Source organism: Caretta caretta, chromosome 1 (assembly GCF_965140235.1).
Source record: "Caretta caretta isolate rCarCar2 chromosome 1, rCarCar1.hap1, whole genome shotgun sequence".
Classification (NCBI taxonomy): Eukaryota; Metazoa; Chordata; order Testudines; family Cheloniidae; genus Caretta; species Caretta caretta.
This window is the reverse complement of record NC_134206.1, coordinates 43,481,452-43,502,095: the sequence shown is the minus strand read 5'-3', so window position 1 is coordinate 43,502,095 and position 20,644 is coordinate 43,481,452. Positions and strand designations below refer to the sequence as shown.

At 42.9% G+C, this 20,644-nt stretch overlaps 1 protein-coding gene across 2 annotated transcripts in view; it reads left to right on the top strand.

Moving 5' to 3' along the window:
* Positions 1-1,309: 1,309 nt before the first annotated feature.
* The window catches only part of MIPEP (mitochondrial intermediate peptidase), a 139,428-nt gene continuing 120,093 nt past the window's right edge, over positions 1,310-20,644 (top strand). The window contains exons 1-6 of one of the 2 annotated variants that reach the window (XM_048845833.2): positions 1,310-1,508; positions 4,856-5,029; positions 7,718-7,759; positions 11,502-11,590; positions 15,641-15,727; positions 16,894-16,957. In XM_048845833.2, coding sequence (XP_048701790.1) covers positions 1,335-1,508; positions 4,856-5,029; positions 7,718-7,759; positions 11,502-11,590; positions 15,641-15,727; positions 16,894-16,957 — 630 coding nt within the window. In that variant the 5' untranslated portion in view covers positions 1,310-1,334. The remainder of the gene's footprint in view (positions 1,509-4,855; positions 5,030-7,717; positions 7,760-11,501; positions 11,591-15,640; positions 15,728-16,893; positions 16,958-20,644) is intronic. The other variant, XM_048845842.2, reaches the window with a different exon arrangement.

The following is a 20,644-nucleotide window of genomic DNA, read 5'->3' as shown; positions in this document are numbered from 1 at the left end:
ATGAAAAAGATACCACAAAATTGATGTGGAGCAAAGACTGATTTGTATTTAAAGTAAAGGGCAACTGAGCAGTATCTGAGTTTGATGGGAAGCCAAGTCTATGCCACAGAAAAGAACAGGCTAGGAAATGCATCTTAAAAATAGATTTAAATGACTGTCCTAGCCAATGTCTCTTGGTTGCTGCCAGCATGGGCTGAGTGATGCAAGTTTGAAACTCTTCTTCGAAATCTGCTCTCATCACTGGAAAGTGGCAGCTGGCCAAGCACAGTTTGCAAAGCACATTTTAACCCAACTCTTCCCTGTGTGGCTCAGCTAACTGGCCTGAGGAAGAAACCTGCTCAGTTAGATTAAACCCCATGTCTACACTATAGGAGTGCTATGCCACTGTAGCGATGTGGTGTAGATGCTTCCTACATCAACAGAAGGGGGCTTTCTGTTGATGCACTTCACTTCTCTGAGAGGCGGTAGCTAGGTTGACAGAAGAATCCTTCTGCATCTACACTGATGTCGACCTATGATGCCAAGGGCTTGTTTACACTACCCGCTGGATCGGCAGGCAGAGATCAATCCAGCAGGCGATAAATCGACCGCTGAGCGCTCTCCCGTCGACTCCGGTACTCCACCAGAACGAGAAGCGCAAGCAGAGTCCACGGGAGAGCCTCAGCTGTCAACTTACGGCGGTGAAGACACTGCGGTAAGTAAGTACGTTGACTTCAGCTACAGCTATTCACGTAGCGTACCTTAGCTTGACCCCACGCGGTAGAGCAGACAAACCCCAAGGAGTAACATTTTAAAACCCCCTGAGCAAGGTCGATCTAAGTTTCAGGTGTAGACCAGAGCTCAGCTGGGCAGTCAGCGCCTCAGGCAAAGGCTGCCGGAGAATTCCTGGGTCAGCCCCCGAGCAGAGGCTGGGTTATTCCTCATCCTCATCCGCGGGGTTTTGATGAATAGATTTTTAAGGCCAGAAGGGACCATGATGATAACCGGGTCTGACTTTCCGCAGTAGGTAGGGCTCGTAGAACCTCGCCAGCAAGGGTCCAAGATTGCTCCTGTGATCTTCCCCAGACAGGCCCAACGCGGGGAGCAGCGGAGGCCAAAGGAATGAAACACGCAGCGACAGGCTGCCTCCCCAGGAGCGGGCCCCGCCAAGGCCCCGGCTATACCGCCGGACCCTCACTGCGCGCCTTGCAGCGGCTCACGCCCCGCCCCGCCCCGCCCCGCCGGCTCCTCCTCACGCTGGGAGGGACGTGCCGGGGTCGCGGCCCTCAGCAGTAGCCGGAACTGGGAGGTGACTCCCGGCGCGAGCTGGGGCCGGGGCTCCTGCTCCTCCCGCCATGCTGTCCGGGTGCGGGCGGGCGCTGCCGGCCGCCCTGCGCCTCGCGGTGCGGGGCTGGACAGGGGGCGGCGGTGGCGGCGGCGGCAGGAGGCGGGTCAGCACCAGCTGGTCGCCGGTGGGCGCCGCCTTCGATGCCAAGCAGCAGCGCAGCCGGCTGACGGGCCAGAGCACGGTGAGCGGGCGGGGCCCCGGGCTTGGCGGGGCGGGCTAAGGCCCGCCCCCTCTTGGAGGTGGCCGGGGGCCCGCGCCCTGCCCCCGTCCTGAGCCCGGCGGAGGCTGTGAGGCGCGCTGCGATCGGTCGCCTCTCAGCGCCCCCCCGGCTCCCTGGGGTCGCCCCTCTCCCCGAGCCCCTGCTGGGACCCGGGGGCGCCCCGCATGCCGAGATCTGCTCCCTGGCGCCCGCGGCATGTTGGGGCCGGGGTCTGGCTCTGTTCTGCTTGGGGGAGGCTCCCTGCAGCGCAGCGGTGCACTGAGGGCCGGGGCCTCCCGTGGACCCCACGTCTCAGCTCAGGGCAGGGAGCTGCGAGCAACCCTTGGGGTCACCCACTGTTATGCCAGACCGGGGGGAGGGGGGTCCATGGGGTAAGCTCAGCGCCTCGTGCAGGAGCCTGGGGGCGGGGTTTTGATGAATAGATTTTTAAGGCCAGAAGGGACCATGATGATAACCGGGTCTGACTTTCCGCAGTAGGTAGGGCTCGTAGAACCTCGCCAGCAAGGGTCCAAGATTGCTCCTGTGATCTTCCCCAGACAGGCAGCAGGCAGTACAGCCTGCACCCTGGAAAGCTTGAAGGGCGATCGTGCCATTAAAGTACTACACTTTTGTCCTAGACTGTATTTTAAAGGTTTAATCTAACCCTAAATTTACCAATTACTTACCCCTTCACACTCGCTCTCTCTTTTTTAATGGCAAGTCTGCACATAAAATGTTGTTCTGATGCAGCTGCACCGCTGGAGTGCTTTAATGAAGACAGTCCACGACAGCCACGGGAGAGAGCTCTGCTGTCCCTTAGGGCTAGTCTACACTATTGTGCTAGTACATCTCTGCAGCTGCACCGCTTCTCGTGAAGATGAGCTATGCTGATGGGAGAGCACTCTCCCGTCGGCATATTACTCCATCTCAACAAGAGGCGGGAGCTATGTCGGCGGGAAAGCGTCTCCCACCAAGATAGCACCAGTGTGGATAGTGCTTAGGTTGATGTAACTTGCATTACTCGGGGATGGCTTTTTCACACCCCTGAGCAATGTAAATTACATCAATTTAAGTGGTAGTGTAGACAAGCCCTTAGTTAATCCGCCTCCCCGAGAGGTGGTAGCTGTGTCTCCGGGAGAAGGCCTCCCATCGACATAGTGCTGTCTACAGCCAAGGTTAGGTTGGTATAACTGTGTTGCTCAGGGGGTGTGGATTTTTCACTCCCCTGAGCAATGCAGTTATACCAATATAGGTCTGTAGTGTAGATCAGAATTTAGATAGCTGCTTGCTTTGAGGAAATATTCCTGTGTAGTGGAGATCCACGTAATCTCTATTTTGAGGATTTAGGAGGTGGGATGTGAGTGGTGTGTAGATTTTGATCTGATGTTCTGCAGGGGAGTGAGTTTCACCAATAAATTAATAAAAAAAAATTAATTGGAAATCACTGAAACAATTTAAAACAACGTAAAACAAATTGTTTTATGACCCAGATGGCAAAATTATTGAGATGATTCTGTGCCTTGTCACCAATAATTTCTGTATTGAAGCGAGGCAAGAAATACTCTCTTGTTGTATCTCTTAGGTAAACCTTTTGTTCTGGGGCTCTTCCTATTCAATTACTTTTCACCCTGTTCAGTTGCTTCCTACACAGAGAATTTGTGGCTAACTGAAGTGCAAAAGCTCTGATTACATGTGCAGTTTCATCAGCCAGTTTTAAAATTTGTCCCGAGTGTCATTTAATTTCTTTTTAAGCTGTGTGTCTGAAACATCCTCTCCTCCAAAGAGATGAAGAAATGGGGGTAGGAGGGGATCCACTCTCGCCAAAACGTTCATATCTGTATGTCTAAAGTGAGGGTCCTAAATCCACATTACGTGCTCAACCCTTTGAAAATCAGGCTGCTTCTACTTACATGCTCAAATATGGATTCAGGATCTTAACTTTTATGAATCCAGTTATGAAAATTTTGGTCTTGTATACTGGAACAGTCTTTAGGATCTACACCGGTGGTGGGCAACGTGTGGCCTGTCAGGGTAATCCCCTGGCGGGCCGCTAGACAGTTCGTTTACATTTGCACGGCCGCCCACAGCTCCCAGTGGCCGCTGTTCCCGGCCAATGGGAGCTGTGGGAAGTGGCGCAGGCCGCATGTTGCCCACCACTGAACTACACAGTAAGAATTATTTTTCCTAATTTATATTGCAGTTAAAGGCAAGAAAAAGCAATCAGTTTTTCTGAATTAAAACTGTTCTGTGATCATACCATAATTCAAATAGGAACATTTCAAACTGAAGGTTTGTGAAGATTATTTTGAAATGACTGGGATATTTTGGAGATGAAACAACTTAGTTTTGTCTGCTGTTTCACCCTTTTGTGTTCATGTTTTTTTTTTAAACTGATATATTGGCTAACACAAGCAAATGTTTATCTGTGGAGTGTTGCCACCAGGCCTGTTGATTTTCTTCTTTTTGATGAGTCATTCATTTATGTTAGTGAGAGTCCTGTGGCAGATTTCCAGGAGTGAGCTATAATGCTGAATTACCTGGAATTAAGAAATTGGCAGAGCAGATACCAGTAACATTGTTCTTCATTATTTTTGTATTACCGATACTTATCTGTTTCCAGTAATGCCCACAATGTGCTACCCACTGTACCAATGCTAAAGAAGGGTTCCTGCTCTGAAGTGCCAAGTAGGGCAGTTGAAGCTGCTGAGACCAGGAGTAAAATTTTCAAAAATGCCTCAGTGATTTAAGAGCTTAAATCCCATTTTCAGAATGGTTAGGTGCTTTCAGGGAAGCTTAGGCTTCTGAGGCCCAGAGCCGCAAGGGTATTTATAAGCTCGGAGGATTTGGGCCTAAGTGCCTAAATAACTTTTGAAAATAGGACTTCTGGACTCCTAAGTCACTTAGTTTTTAAAATTTTACCTCAGGTCTGTAACATAAATCTCATGATATGAGTGCTATATTTCCAGGCCACTACCAGTTTGCTTTAACGCATAAAAGTAGCTCTTCCAAAATTTGTGACACCCAAATGCCTAAATATAAGTAATTTGAAAAATTTTTATAGCAAACACCCATTTCTGAACATTACAGAACAAAGTAACTTTCTTGACAGTTATTGCAAAAATAATTTGTTTGGTGATTAATCGAAATGTCCAAGTTTTAGCAAGGGTTTCTATAGTAGATAGTATTACGTTGTAAATAAAATACATGTTTTATTCTGATTTTTGTCAGTTTGGTGTAGATCTGAAACTGAGAGATTAAAAATGAGATACTCTAGTTATTTTGTTCTAGTGTATTTGCACTGTATGTTGAATCTACACTTGGTATTTTAGGGTCTATTTGGTGTTCCAGAATTGAGTTCTCCAGAAGGATTTCAAGAGGCACAAGAAAAAGCATTACAAGAAACTGAACAGCTCGTCCAGAAAGCATGTACTACACCTCCTGGGCCACAGACAGTAATGATTTTTGATCAGCTTTCAGATGCATTGTGCAGAGTAGCAGACTTGGTAAGATTTATTGTTAAGTTTGATAGTCTCTTGTAAATTTACTTTTTATTTGGATATTTCTAGCTTAGCTCAGACTTTTGTTTTGTAAAGATACTTTATCAACATTGCGATTTCCTGTATCATGATAGAAAATTACGATTTCCCACTAAGGAGGGTCTTTTTAATCAGTTACAAAGTCTTTCATTAAATTACCAGTAGTTTCAGAAGTTATATCTGATGTGATTTGTAACTGTACAGTGAACTTTAAGTGAGATTTAAAAATAATATATCAATGACAAGAAACATAGTAAAATCAGATCAGTATTTTATTAACATTCTTGCCTTCTCAAGACTTGCAGTTACGAAGTGTGTACATCTGGGAATCAGATCACTCTGAAATGTAAAGACGACTCTAGGCTGTAGCATAGATGGCCTTTTATTTGTGCCAACAACACTCAGTTTATAGCCAGGAAGTGATGAATCTCTTATGTCTACACAAGAAACGCCACAGCTGTGCCAATGTAGTATAAATACTACTAGAGCGATGGAAGAATCCCTTCCATCGCTCTAGTAGTATTTACGCTACAGTGGCACAATAAATAAGTAATAAAATCCCCCTTTCCAAGAGGTGGTAGCTAGGTCAACGGGCAAATTCTTCTGTCAACCTAATGGTGTCTACATCAGAGCTTAGGTCAGCTTAGCTACATTGCACAGGGGGTGAAATTTTTCACAGCCTTGAGCAGTGTAGTTAAGCCAACCTAAATGTGTAGTGTAGACCTAACTTTAGCCAACTAAATCAACAAGAGAATTTAACAAAACAATGTAATAGCTGTCACTCTTGTAAAAAGATTCATGGGATCATTAATTCCGGAAACAGTCAGGATCTCTGTTTTATATTTCATACAGAGAACAGCATCTGCAGTAAGACCATAAGAACAGCCATACTGGGTCAGACCAAAGGTCCATCTAGCCCAGTATCCTGTCTTCCAACCATGGCCAATGCCAAGTGCCCCAGAGGCAATTAACGGAATAGGTAATCATCAAGTAATCCATCCCCTGTCACCCATTCCCAGCTTCTGGCAAACAGAGGCTAGGGACACCATCCCTGCCTATCTTGACTAATAGCCATTGATGGACTTGTCTTCCATGAATTTATCTAGTAACATGATGCTGGAAAGGTTCAGTTCTGGCTTAGAGGGAAGATTGCTAGATACTGTAATGTGAATACCGCTTCCTGTAGCAGCCTGGGTTTTTGTTAGAGGTCTGCCAGCCTATTATTTATTAAGCCTGACACTGCTTACCTCATGAGATCTTATAAGATTGCATCCTCACTTGTTATGGCTACAAGCAATATATTGTTTAACACAAAATCCAAGTTCAAATAATATTAATGGTCTGTTTTAAACCAATAAAACATGGAGAGTTGAGGATCTGAAGCTCTTCTTAATTCACCATGTTGTGCTTCAATACGTAAACTTACTGATGTGTAAAAATCACCATACTCTCAAAGTGGGTTGTTCATGATGAAGTTGTGACCATGACAATTCGTTGTAATTGAAGCATGTATTGGTTTTATGAGGTTTAATTTTACTTTTCTTATGGTAGTAATTTTTTTAAAAAAGTGGTCTTATGAGCTGAATTTACTGACTGTATATGGTATATTATTAACACATATAATAAATGTTTACTTCATTAGTATTTGAGCCTTTTATGGTAGCACATGATTTATTGCTTCATTAGTGGTATTTTTTCAGGTTATACTGTATGATCTTAGGGGCATAAACAAAATCTAAAAATATGTATTGTATCCCAGTGATTATGTTAATTTAGATTTATATCAACCGTACCAATAAGAGACTCCTTCAATCCCTCCTGAGATCCTACAGAATCTAGGGGCCAAAGTTTGCTCACCCTAAAACCAAGGAGTGTTTTAACAGTGACATCCATGGAAGTAGAATCTGTCTCTAAGGCCCTCTCCAGTCCACCCACCCCATTAGGAAATGCCTGCTTAAACACACAAACAACCCTAAAGGTCAACAAACTTATCAGGTGAAAGGGGGAAGCTAATTGTAGAGTTGAGGGCCCTCGGCAAGAGAATACATTGTCCTATCCCAGATGTTAACAAGTAGAAGGGTACTGTCTCAAATAAATGGCATACAAGCCATAAAGGGCTTGATATAGCAAAATTAGTTTGAATTACACCTCAAAATAAACTGGAATTCAGTGCAGTCTATGTGCACAGGTGTAATACATTATATGTGGGATGTACAGTTTACTAAGTAGATAGCTATATTCTGCACTACATGAAATTTCCAAGTGGGTATGAAGTGTTTCTCCAAGCAGAGCGCAATGTAGTAACCCAATCTGGAGGTGAAAAAGGCATGTATAATTATGGTGAGGTCTGAGTTTGAGAGGAAACTTCTTGTCAAGTACAGATGGGGAGAAAACCACTCCTGGCCTTTGCTGCTATTTGTACATCCAGACACAGCGGAGGCCTCAGTAGTATCTCTACATTATGAATATTAGTGACAAGAGGTAGTTATACTGAATAAAACGAGCATGTATTAAATTACCTGTTCTGACAAAAAGAAAAGGAGTACTTGTGGCACCTTAGAGACTAACAAGTACTCCTTTTCTTTTTGCGAATACAGACTAACACGGCTACTCCTCTGAAACCTGTCATTATGTTCTTATACTTTCCCAAGCCAGCCTGGAAGTAGATCCACATGTTCCGAAGATGCCTCCAAACTTGTACGTCAGCAGATGTGTCTTAATTTTTGCATGCTTTACCCTGCCTACACTCTTGTGTTCACCAAAGCTCTGCTGCATGTGGAAGTTGAATCGTTAGTTGCTTAGCTGCTTGATTGGTGCACACAATACTGTTATCACCAAAATAGGGGAATTTGTACATAGGTAAAAAAGTAGGGCTGTCAATTAATCACAGTTAACTCACATGAGTAACTCAAAAAAATTAATCATGATTAATCGCAGTTTTAATCGCACTGTTAAACAATACCATTTGAAATTTATTAAATATTTTGGAAGTTTTTCTACATTTTCAAATATATTGATTTCAATTACAACACAGGATACAAGTGTACAATGCTCACTATATTATTTTTATTACAAATATTTGCACTTTAAAAATGATAAACAAAAATAGTATTTTTCAATTCACCTTATGCAAATACTGTAGTGCAATCTCTATTGTGAAAGTGTAACTTACAAATGTAGATTTTTGTTGTTGTTACATAACTGCACTCAAAAACAAAACAATGTAAGACTTGAGAGCCTACAAGTCCACTCAGTCCTACTTCTTGTTCAGCCAATCGCTAAGAGAAACAAGTTTGTTTATATTTACAGGAGATAATGCTGCCCACTTCTTATTTACAATGTCACCTGACAGTGAGAACAGATGTTGGTATGGCACTTTTGTAGTTGGCCTTGCAAGGAATTTATGTGTCAGATATGCTAAACATTCGTATGCCCCTTCGTGCTTTGCCCACCTTTCCAGGGGACATGCTTCTGTGCTGATGATGCTCATTAGAAAAATAATGCGTTAACTAAATTTGTGTTTGAACTCCATGGGGGGGGCGGGGGAGAATTGTATGTTTTCTGCTCTGTTTTACCTGCATTCTGCCATATATTCCATGTTATAGCAGTCTTGGATGATGACCCAGCACATGTTGTTCATTTTAAGAACATTTTCACTGCAGATTTGACAAAATGCAAAGAAGGCCCCAATGTGAGATTTCTAAAGATAGCTACAGCACTTGACCCAAGATTTAAGAATCTGAAGTGCCTTCCAGAATCTGAGAGGGACGGGGTGTGGAGCATGCTTTCAGAAGTCTTAAAAAAGCAACACTCTGATGCGGAAACTACAGAACACGAACCACCAAAAAAGAAAATCAACCTTCTGCTGGTGGCATCTGACTTAGAAGATGAAAATGAACATGCATTGATCTGCACTGCTTTGGATCATTATCGAGCAGAACCTGTCATCAGCATGGACGCATGTCGTCTGGAATGGTGGTTGAAGCATGAAGGGACATATGAATCTTTAACATAAGAATGAACGAATGTCCATACTGGGTCAGACAAAGGTCCATCTAGTCCAGTATCCTGTCTTTTGACAGTGGTCAATGCCAGTTGCCCCATAGGGAATGAACAAATGATCTATCCCCTGTTGCCCATTCCCAGTTTCTGGCAAACAGAGGCTAGGGACACCACCATCCCTGCTCATCCTGGCTAATAGCCATTGATGGACCTATCCTCCATGAATTTATCTAGTTCTTTTTTGAACGTATTTGGCACATAAATATCTTGCAACACTGGCTGCAACAGTGGCATGAGAAGGCCTGTTCTCAGTTTCAGGTGACATTGTAAACAAAAAGCAGGCAGCATTTTCTCCTGCAAATGTAATCAAACTTGTTTGTCTGAGCGATTGGCTGAACAAAAAGTAGGACTGAGTGGACTTGCAGGCTTGTTTTATTTTTGTACAAAAATAACTGCATTCATAATTCTACATTTGTAGGTTCAACTTTCATGATAAAGAGATTGCCCTACAGTACTTTTATTAAGTGAATTGAAAAATACAATTTTTTATTTTTACAGTGCAAATATTTATAATAAAAAAGCAAATATAAAGTGAGCACTGTACACTTTATATTGGGTGTTGTAATTGAAATCAATATATTTAAAAATGTGAAAAACATCCAAAATATTTATGATAAATGGTATTCTATTATTGTTTAAGAGTGTGATTAATCCCGATTAATTTTTTAATCACTTGAAAGCCCTATAAAAAAGTGCACAAAATATAGATGTATATTTTATGTAAGCAAATTAGGAGGTGAAGTTGGAGTGCCTTTGGAAAATTCGACCCATAAAATGACTCCAAACACTTAAAGTAAAAATTATGTGTTTTCAGAAAGATTATAAATGTATGCTATATTACATAGTAAACCACATTCAGTTTCAGTTTTTCTTTTGAAAGGAGTTTCATATATTTCAAATAAATCCAGATAACCTTTAACAGAATGAAATATTCAACAGTTGTAAGTATAGCAATCTGCAGTTTATTTCCTTGTGCAAAATAGTCTCTTCTTGTGTATATAAAAATATTTAAAAATCTGCGTGATGACATTTACCATGAAAAGCAATGAAATCTGGTAAATATTTAGCATAATCATATGAAAACAGCTTAGTCTAATACCAAGATAGGTGTCTCTTGCAGTATCTGGAAAACTTTAGTGCATTTGAAAGATTGAAACTTCTTAAGGTTATTTTTTCCATTTTAAAAATAATTCAGAGAAAAAGTAGACCACAAGATCATACATAATAAGAGAAGTAAAACATATATCACTGTTAGGTTTGTGTCCTCATGTCACCATTGAGCTGGGCATGGGCCAGCAGGGAATTCACAAGTGTAAGTCAAATCCTGTAAACTCCCAGTGTGTAGTTCTTATTCATATGGTAGTCCTGTTGGCTGTAGAAGTACTATTTGTGCGGATAACAATTTGCAACATTGTGCCTTTAAGCCCTGGTGCTGTAAAGACACACATGCTTAAATGTACTTTCATGAGCTATGCCATTGATTTCAGTGGAACTTTTCATGGGAGTGAAGTTAAACATTTGGATGTTTGCAGGATTGAGGCTTTAGTGAGCATGGAGGAAACCTATCACATTGCTCAAGGCAGGATTCACTATTTTACTGAAAGTCTCTGTTGATCCTTTAATCTTATGTGACACTTTTTCCAGTAGTATGCTGGCATTTGTCTGTTTCTCTACAAATGGTGGCGAGACCTTTTGAAAGATGTAGTCTCTCATGAGTTTTTATCCAATTTTGATGAAAGATTAAAGCTTTAACATGAAGTTCTGTACTTAGTTTATAAAACCCTTTTTCAAGCAAGCGTGTAATATTTATAGTAGCAATATTTAAGATATTTCTTAAAACGTGTCTTAGGAGTAGATGGTCTATACTAAATTTTGAAAAACAATACAAAACATGTTTATTTTTCTGGAATAGAGTTTAGTAAAAAATAGAAAGTTTTAAAGCAGTAAGATTCAAAGGCACTGTTTTTTTATGAGTGTTTCTTGCAAGGGAAAGAACCTTTTTCTAAGGTACATGCCTAACTGAAAATAATAATAATAAAAACCTAAGTGAAAATATTTTCTTTGGAGTGAAATTTATACTATAGCAATTAATAACTGTTGACAGGTTCTTAACAGATACTGGTTCTGAGAAGACAAATTTATGTGAAAGTGCTCAGTGAAAAGAGATTGCGTGTAACAGTGGAAACATGTTAAGCTGAGTGGAATTGCCAACCTTTTTTAAAACTATTTATTTATTTATTTAGGAAGTTTAAACATGTTTACAAATCTGTGCCATATAAATTCCAACTCTTCTCTAAAAACTAACTTGCATGTAAGTTTCAAATTATGGACAATCTTTCCCATCACCACCACTTCTCTTCTTTTTCTACTATGTCAGGCTGACTTCGTGAAAATTGCCCACCCTGACTTTGCATTCAGAGAGGCTGCTGAAGAAGCCTGCAGAAACATTGGTACCATGGTAGAAAAGTATGTTTTGTTCATTTATGTTGCTGTAAAATTAGCTTTCATGTCTGAAAAATTCTGCACTATCCAACAGATAACTTTTTTGCTTATTGTTAACATGTGTGTGAGATTTTTATGTGTGGAACAGAGAGCAACTTTGTTTTTAAATGAGTTATTTAAAGATTCATCCTTACAGTGACTGGTGTAAGGTCACATACACCAATACCCGGGCCAGAGTCGTCGTCAGTTTTCTCTGCGAGCGTCTAACAAAGCTGTGACCAGCCAAGCTCCGGCAGCAGAGCTTTCTGCCATCTAAGAGGGACAGCGCCGCATCAACGCATATGCTTGATAGGCTTCACGCCGTCAAGACTAGAAATAATAATCGTAAGAGTAAATTCAGTAGAAACTGACAGCTTGAGCCTGTGCACTTGTTTGCACTTCCTACCTGCAAGTGGATTTTTCAAGACCTAAAGCGGGGGGGTTACTCAGTAGGGCTTACCTTGCTGCGGACTGTCTGTTTTTAAATGTCAGTTTGGATTGAAGTAAACTTTTAGAGACGAGGAAAGCACAAATTAACCTGAATCTCAGAAACTTCTTAACTACTATGAAAGTTTGGAGGCAGCTACTGTATTTACGTTTCAGAGTAGCAGCCGTGTTAGTTTGTATTCGCAAAAAGAAAAGGAGTACTTGTGGCACCTTAGAGACTAACCAGTTTATTTCATAGAATCATAGAATATCAGGGTTGGAAGGGACCCCTGAAGGTCATCTAGTCCAACCCCCTGCTCGAAGCAGGACCAATTCCCAGTTAAATCATCCCAGCCAGGGCTTTGTCAAGCCTGACCTTAAAAACCTCTAAGGAAGGAGATTCTACCACCTCCCTAGGTAACGCATTCCAGTGTTTCACCACCCTCTTAGTGAAAAAGTTTTTCCTAATATCCAATCTAAACCTCCCCCACTGCAACTTGAGACCATTACTCCTCGTTCTGTCATCTGCTACCATTGAGAACAGTCTAGAGCCATCCTCCTTGGAACCCCCTTTCAGGTAGTTGAAAGCAGCTATCAAATCCCCCCTCATTCTTCTCTTCTGCAGGCTAAACAATCCCAGCTCCCTCAGCCTCTCCTCATAAGTCATGTGTTCTAGACCCCTAATCATTTTTGTTGCCCTTCGCTGGACTCTCTCCAATTTATCCACATCCTTCTTGAAGTGTGGGGCCCAAAACTGGACACAGTACTCCAGATGAGGCCTCACCAATGTCGAATAGAGGGGAACGATCACGTCCCTCGATCTGCTCGCTATGCCCCTACTTCTACATCCCAAAATGCCATTGGCCTTCTTGGCAACAAGGGCACGCTGCTGACTCATATCCAGCTTCTTGTCCACTGTCACCCCTAGGTCCTTTTCTGCAGAACTGCTGCCTAGCCATTCGGTCCCTAGTCTGTAGCTGTGCATTGGGTTCTTCCGTCCTAAGTGCAGGACCCTGCACTTATCCTTATTGAACCTCATCAGATTTCTTTTGGCCCAATCCTCCAATTTGTCTAGGTCCTTCTGTATCCTATCCCTCCCCTCCAGCGTATCTACCACTCCTCCCAGTTTAGTATCATCCGCAAATTTGCTGAGAGTGCAATCCACACCATCCTCCAGATCATTTATGAAGATATTGAACAAAACCGGCCCCAGGACCGACCCTTGGGGCACTCCACTTGATACCGGCTGCCAACTAGACATGGAGCCATTGATCACTACCCGTTGAGCCCGACAATCTAGCCAGCTTTCTACCCACCTTATAGTGCATTCATCCAGCCCATACTTCCTTAACTTGCTGACAAGAATACTGTGGGAGACAGTGTCAAAAGCTTTGCTAAAGTCAAGAAACATTTATTTGAGCATAAGCTTTTGTGAGCATCCGATGAAGTGAGCTGTAGCTCACGAAAGCTCATGCTCAAATAAATTGGTTAGTCTCTAAGGTGCCACAAGTCCTCCTTTTCTTTTTGTATTTACGTTGTATGCTTCTTTCTATGGCAAATAGCATCCCTGGATTACTAGCTTCTGTTTAGTAACAGTAGTAAGTCTTTGCATTTATATAGTTCCTTTCACACAAGGTGTCATGCTTTCTGAAGTGGCTTACAACTGTGAGTACCAACCTCAGGGCAGACTGTCAGGGAACAGGGCATGAACCTCAGACTGGTTGTGTGTTTTATACTTAGATTTCATCAACCAAGTAACAAGTGTGAACTGCACAGGCATTGTAACAGTCTTAATAGGGAGCCAGAGATCGTCCTCTTGAGTACTCTGATCTCTCTTGCCACCCAGGCAAACCTGCCTCTGTGACAGATGGTCCCTTATACCAAAAATCACAACAATATGCAGAATACTCCCAGTCCCAAGGGACTTGTCACTTACCCAGTGTCACTTGTACTCAGATCTCAAGCCGAAGAGAACACCTTTAACCAATTGTGTAACAAACTAAAGGTTTGTTAACTAGGAAAAATAAATAGTTATTTACAAGGTTAAAGCAGGTAACATACACATGCAAATGAGGTACAATCTTAAATTCAAAAGGTAGTAAAGGTTCTATAAGCAACCTTTTATGTCTTTTAGGGCTAGCCAGAGCCAAACAGCTTGGGAATCTCTTGCTTATGTTTAGGAATCTTTGCTCCTCAGAGTCCAGACAGCATAAATATACCAGTTGCTCCTTAGCATGAATTTCTGTTCCCTTTCTCCGGCATTCAAGCTGTGATGGGACATGGGATTGTGCACATATCCTTTTTAGGGGTGTGGGGGAAGCTATCAACAAAGTCTTTTGTCCACAATGGCTTGTCTGATGCCTAAAGACAGTCTTTTGTTGGGAAGAAGATTACACCCCTTGTGGTAAACTAGTATTTCCAACTTGGTAATGATTCTCCCCTGACTGTGGGGGTGGGGGTTACAGTCCTAGCAAACATTTTTATAGTCACAGAGCACACATTTAAATATTATCTTATAACATGGGATACAGATATAAGCAGGATTAATACATGCAGCATCCTACAAACATTCCATAAACTCTAAACACATTCTTATAATTCTAATAACTATTTTAATAATGCTAACACACAGCAGGTAAGCCAGTCTGGTTTCCAGCTGTACATTTATCAGTGTTCAGTGAGGCCTAAGGGCCATCACATGAGGTGGTGCCTGGTCTGCCAGCATCACACAAGGTCTCGACTTGGCCTCACTGACATTAAGTTATTAATCCTTGCAGCATTTCTGTGAGGTAGGTATGATAAGTATTATGTCCATTTTATCGATGGAGAAACTGAGGCACAGACTGGTTTAATGAGTTGCACATAGTGACATAGGGCTTCTGACTCCCAGTCCTGTATTCTAACCATTAGATCAGGGGTTCTCAAACTTCATTGCACTGCGACCCCCTTCTGACAACAAAAATTACTACACGACCCTGGGAAGGGTTGAAGGGGGGACTAAAGCCTGAGCCCACTCAAGCTCTGCCACCCTGGGGGTGCCAAAGCCGAAGACCAAGGGTTTCAGGCCCAGGCAGGAGGCCTATAACCTAATCCCTGCTGCCCAGGGGTAAAGCCCTGAGACTTGGGCTTTGGCCCTGGGCGGTGGGGCTTGGGCTTCTGCCCTGGATCCCAGCAAGTATAAGCCAGCCTGGGCGACCCCATTAAAATGGGCTTACAATCCACTTTGGGGTCCCAATCCACAGTTTGAGAACCGCTGCATATATTATGCTCTGTCAGAAACTACATTTTTCTGTTGAATGCTTTAAATAAGCCACTATCCTTAGACTTTGTCCTACTTGCAACAATATGTCATGCAAAAATACTTGCCTGTTGAAAATAACTACCCACCTGCATAGTCATAAATGCTAGAATGTATAACTTGTCTCCTTGTATTGTACAGTAGTTTCTGAGTACAGTTACAACTTGAAAGCATTTTGAAAACTTCGCCCTTGATTTCTAATAGTGTATGTCAGAAAAGATTAAGCTCTGCCTTTGAACAAGTAATGCCGAGAGACTGAAATGTCAGTAACTATTTCTGATACTTCGTTGCTTTCATCTTTATCTCTTCAGGTTAAATACAAATATCGAGCTGTGCCAAAGTTTGAAACAGTTGCTGGCTAATAAAGAGGTTATGGATTCCCTAGATCCAGAAACCAGGTACTTGTTAATGTTTAACATTTTAGAAGTTAATACACTATAAATTAGTCCCCAAAATGCTTGGAAATATTTCTGTATTGTTAAATTGATGGACAGTTCAGCACCCTTTTGTAAAAGAACTGCAAAACACAATGGGCCAGAAAATCTGAGAGTCCATTTTTATGCAACTTTATTAGCCACTGAGAATTTAACTGTGCAGTAGTCAGGAAGTTCAGTTATGGTTATGAATAGGATGTGCTGGAGTACACATTTTGTGTGTGTGTGTGTATAGCTAAAAGCTATGTTTAGTTTGCCCAGTTTAAATCTTTAGAAAATGAGGAAATGCAAAAGTTAAGTTTCCCATAACAAAATCAACTCAACCAAATTGCATTATTCTATTCTGCTATGATATACATCTAACAACGTAAACAGTAATAAGGTATAAATTTAAGAAGGAAAATAGGGAGTGGAATGTATTTAGGTTCTTACAAATTAAAATGAGTGCATGTCCATTCATCTAGAAGCCTCTGACAGCTTAAATTTTTAAATGTAAATCATATCTGGAGCACACTGGAAAAATATGCCTATGTGTGGTTAGCTTTCTGTTTGTTTTCTTATTACTGGAGTTTCAGATAAAATCAAGCATTTTTATTAATGGCAGTTGTGCATGGTAACATGCTTTCAGTCTGTAGGGTCAAATTGACATGTCAGCATTGTTTACTTTCACTTTATTGTTGTTATAAAGCACCATTTTTAGTACTGCTTATTCATTTCTGCCTGACATATTATTCTTTCTCTCACACAGTAACAATAACTATCCTACTTTTTCCTCCCCAAACAATCAGATGTTCTAGGCTTAAGGGCTTTTTCCTTCATCACTCAAAATAAATGAAATAAGTTAAATTGATGTTTTATAGTCTACACAAATTAATGTTATATGCTTGTTAAAAGACATTTTTCAATGCAAATCACCAAAATATTTACAAGGAAAAACATCCAGTTTCACTGAATAAACAAAGGAATAAACCTACTGGAAGTGTATGTGCACAGAAAAAAATAGTTATAAAAGATGATATAATTAATTATTTTCTATCTTAAATCAAAATATAGTCAGTAAAATGTAACACACTAAGATCCAACTGCTGTGAAATGAGGGGGTCTTTAACAGGGTTTTACTGTATTTTTAGGCAAGTGGCAGAACTTTTTATGTTTGATTTCGAGATCAGTGGTATTCATTTGGATGAAGAAAAGGTAATTATTTTTGTCTATGACATGTGAATAGATGTTTGTCTGACTCTTAAAAACAGATAGCAAAATGCAAGGCATATGTAATGGATTCTGTGCTGAGTTGCCCCCTTTGAATGCTCTGGAAGTCAGTGGAGCTCAGCCTTCACAAAAACCTGTTTGTCATTAACTATCAAATGGCTGGATTTGTAGTGTCCTGTACAACTTCCCAGAGTCTAGTTCAGCCTTCACTCTCCAGACTGCCTTGTTACTCAGTCCTGTACCCCAGGGAGTTACAAGTGGGGACTCTGGACTCTTAGATCTGCCATTTGGGTTCGTATCTGCACAGTATAATTTTTGTGAAAATGGCTAGTTGTTTCAACAGTGTACCTATATAGGGTGGGGAAAACATGCTTCCCGTAATCTGGATAACAGGCTACTCAAATACAGCACTTCAGAAGGAATCAAGCCACATGTCTGTGCCACAACCTAATACTTTTAGTGACTCTAGAGCAGGGATCTCAAACTCAAATCACCAGGAGGGCCACATGAGGACTAGTACGTTGGCCCGAGGGCCGCATCACTGACACCCCCCCACTCCGTTCCCCCCGGCCCTGCCCCCACTCCACCCCTTCCATGAGGACCCACCCCTCGCCTGCCCCTTCCCTGCCCCTGTTCCAACCCCTTCTCCAAATCCCTGCCCCTCCTCTTCTCCACCTCCTCCCCTGAATGTGCTGCTTCCTGCTCCTCCCCCCTTCCTCCTGGAAAGCCCTAAGCGCTGCCAAACAGCTGTTTGGTGGCAGGAAGCGCCTGGAGGTAGGCAGAGGAGCGGGGATGCGCGGCACACTGGGGATGGGGGAGGCGGTGGGTGAGGAGAGCTTGGCAGCCTCAGGAAATAACTTGGGTGGGGGAGGGGCCACGGGGAGCTTGGCGGGCCGCAGCAAATAACTCCATGGGTCGCATGTTTGAGACCCCTGCTCTAGAGCCTCTAAGTTGCCCTTAGTGGCCTGTGTCAGTGTCTCTCTCTCTCCCCGGCAAGAGTCCAAGATGGATCTGCCAGAGCTAGCAGTATGTTAGTAATATGCTAGTAATATGTTGGAGATGTTCGGCTCGATGTCCATAAATGTTCCTGGTACTCATGACATATTCCTGCATGAGGAAATCTATATTTTTTGAGTTTCTAGCAGTCGATTTTCAAACAAAGACTCTTTTTTACTAAATTCAGGTGGCCGACTTGCAGTGAAAACACCGAAACACATTGTTTTGGTAGCAGCTTGCAAACTGGAAAACCTTTCCAGAATAATTTTCTTACAATTACTGTGTACTAAGATTAACACCTCTTAAATCAGCGGTGAGGTGGAAAAGTACGACAGGAAGGCATGCAAACATTTAAAGTATGGCTACTATGATACAGAAATATTAATTGACATGTAGAAAAACAAAATTGGCATTTTAAAAAAATTTAATCCCCCCTTGTGACAGGCCCTTAGATATTTTGTATGTGATCGTTTGACCATAGTTACTGTTCCTTGCAAGTCCTGCAATTTTGAGTTCATATTAAGGTGCACTTGGTTAGAGGTATGTTGCCATCCATAGTGAATTTCTGATCTCTTCCTAAGATTTACTTGAATGCCACACACTGCTCTCTCTGCCTACAGAGCATTATTGCTTGGATTCAGCTTCCTGGTACAAATTTAGGTTTGAATCTCTTGGTGTTAAAGAACTTAAGGTTGAGAATACCTCAGCTCATCTGTCCTCCTAGGTATCATGAATGTTTTCTTCAGAATGTCTCTAGAGGTTGGTTTCTCTTTGGATTTTTTCATATATAGTATATTTATCCAGTGATGAGCTGCCAAAATCTTAACAACTGGTTCCCTATAAAAGTTCTGGTTTAAGGGATGTGCCACAGTATGTATTTTTTGTACTAGTAGGGTTACCATACGGCCGTATTTTCCCAGGAGGAATTTTTAAATTTTAAAAATTGCTCCCGGATGGCAATTTAAGAACCAAAAAGTATCACATGTCTGGGGAAAATACAGATGTATGTTAACCCTACGTAAAGTTTTTTTTAAAAAAGAAGGGGCCTGAACTAGAAATGAGCTCCGTTTCACATGTGTGGGTCCCTGCCACTCCCTGGGGGTGTGCTATGGTGACCAGATGTCCCGATTTTATAGGGACAGTCCCGATTTTGGGGTCTTTTTCTTATATAGGCTCCTATTACCCCCCACCCCCGTCCTGATTTTTCACACTTGCTGTCTGGTCACCCTAGAGTGTGCACCTGTGTGGGTCCCAGCTGCTCCCTGCCCCCCTCATTGAAGCAGGTGTGCACGGTTACTGCCCTGGGAACTACAGGGCACCAGTGGACGTGGGGCCAGCTGCAGACAGGGGCGTGGGCCAGGGCTAGCTGGAGGCAGGGGGTGCGGGGCTGGCTGCGGGCAGGGCAAAGGGGCGCGGGGCTGGCTGCGGGCAGGGCAAAGGGGTGCAGGCTTGGCTGGAGGCACGGCAAGGGGGTGCGGGAGTGCGTGCGGCAGGGGCTGGCTGCGGGCAGGGGGTGCGGGGGTGGCTGGAGACAGGGGCTGGCTGCGGGCAGGGGGTGCGGGGGTGGCTGGAGACAGGGGCTGGCTGCAGGCAGGGGGTGCGGGGGTGGCTGGAGAGAGGGGCTGGCTGCAGGTAGGGTGGTGGGTACTCACGGGGAGAGCAGCTCGGAGCGGGGAGAGCAGCTCGGAGCAGACCGAGCAGCAGGACGCAGCCCTGGCCCAGCAGAGCAGCCAGGGACCCACCAGGCAGCAGCGGGAGCTCCAGGGCCAGGTGTCGGGGGAGCAGCAGCAGCAACAGGGCTCGTGCCCAGGGCCAGGCGGCAGCCCACATGGCTCCCGCAGCGCAGCGCCCCCAGCGGCCGGAGGAGGAATTACATCACTTCCCGGCCGGAGCCCCTCAAAGCGTCAGCGCCCCCTGCAGGGAAGTGGGTTAACAACCGGTTCTGAAACGGCTTCAAAATTTAACAGCCGGTTCGTGCGAACCGGCTCTAGCTCACCACTGTATTTATCTGTTCAGAATGAGCTATAAACATGTATTGCTGTTGTGGCAGTGGCATTTTTTCACCCCTTTTGAAACATGTATATGGCAGGTTGTCTTTTATAATATCTTATGGCGTCTTATGTAGTTGAGCTTTTCATAGACATCCCTGGGTTTTTTTAATTCTCCAGGAGCAGGGATCTTTTATAATCCATTTCTTTTGGAGATAAGAAAAGTGCCTTCTGAGAACACGAGTTACAGGATGTAACTTATAATAGATCCCCACAGAGTTGGGATATGTTTGCTCTTTTACTTGACAAAGTAACGGACTGTTGGAGGAAGTCATATTCATAGGCTCCACCATGGATCTATTACATCTGCATGCCTTCTGAGAACAAGAATTACAGATAATATTGAATTTTTATCACCTCTTGACTTTTTCATTACTTTAAACTATGGATAATACTTCCAAAAGTCCCCTGTTGTTCACATCAGGATTTAGAATAAGTCAGGCCAGACCATATTATTTATATTTTTTTCTTATGGTCTGGGCAGATAAGAGGTTGTAATGACTATTGTGATCCCTTTTGGATTAGGCTGTATTATAACCCTATAATAGGGCTATGGGTTTTCAAATATTTTCCCAGTGTGGCCCATATCTTGATAGAGAGACCATCTTGTGGAAATCTTCCCTCTTAT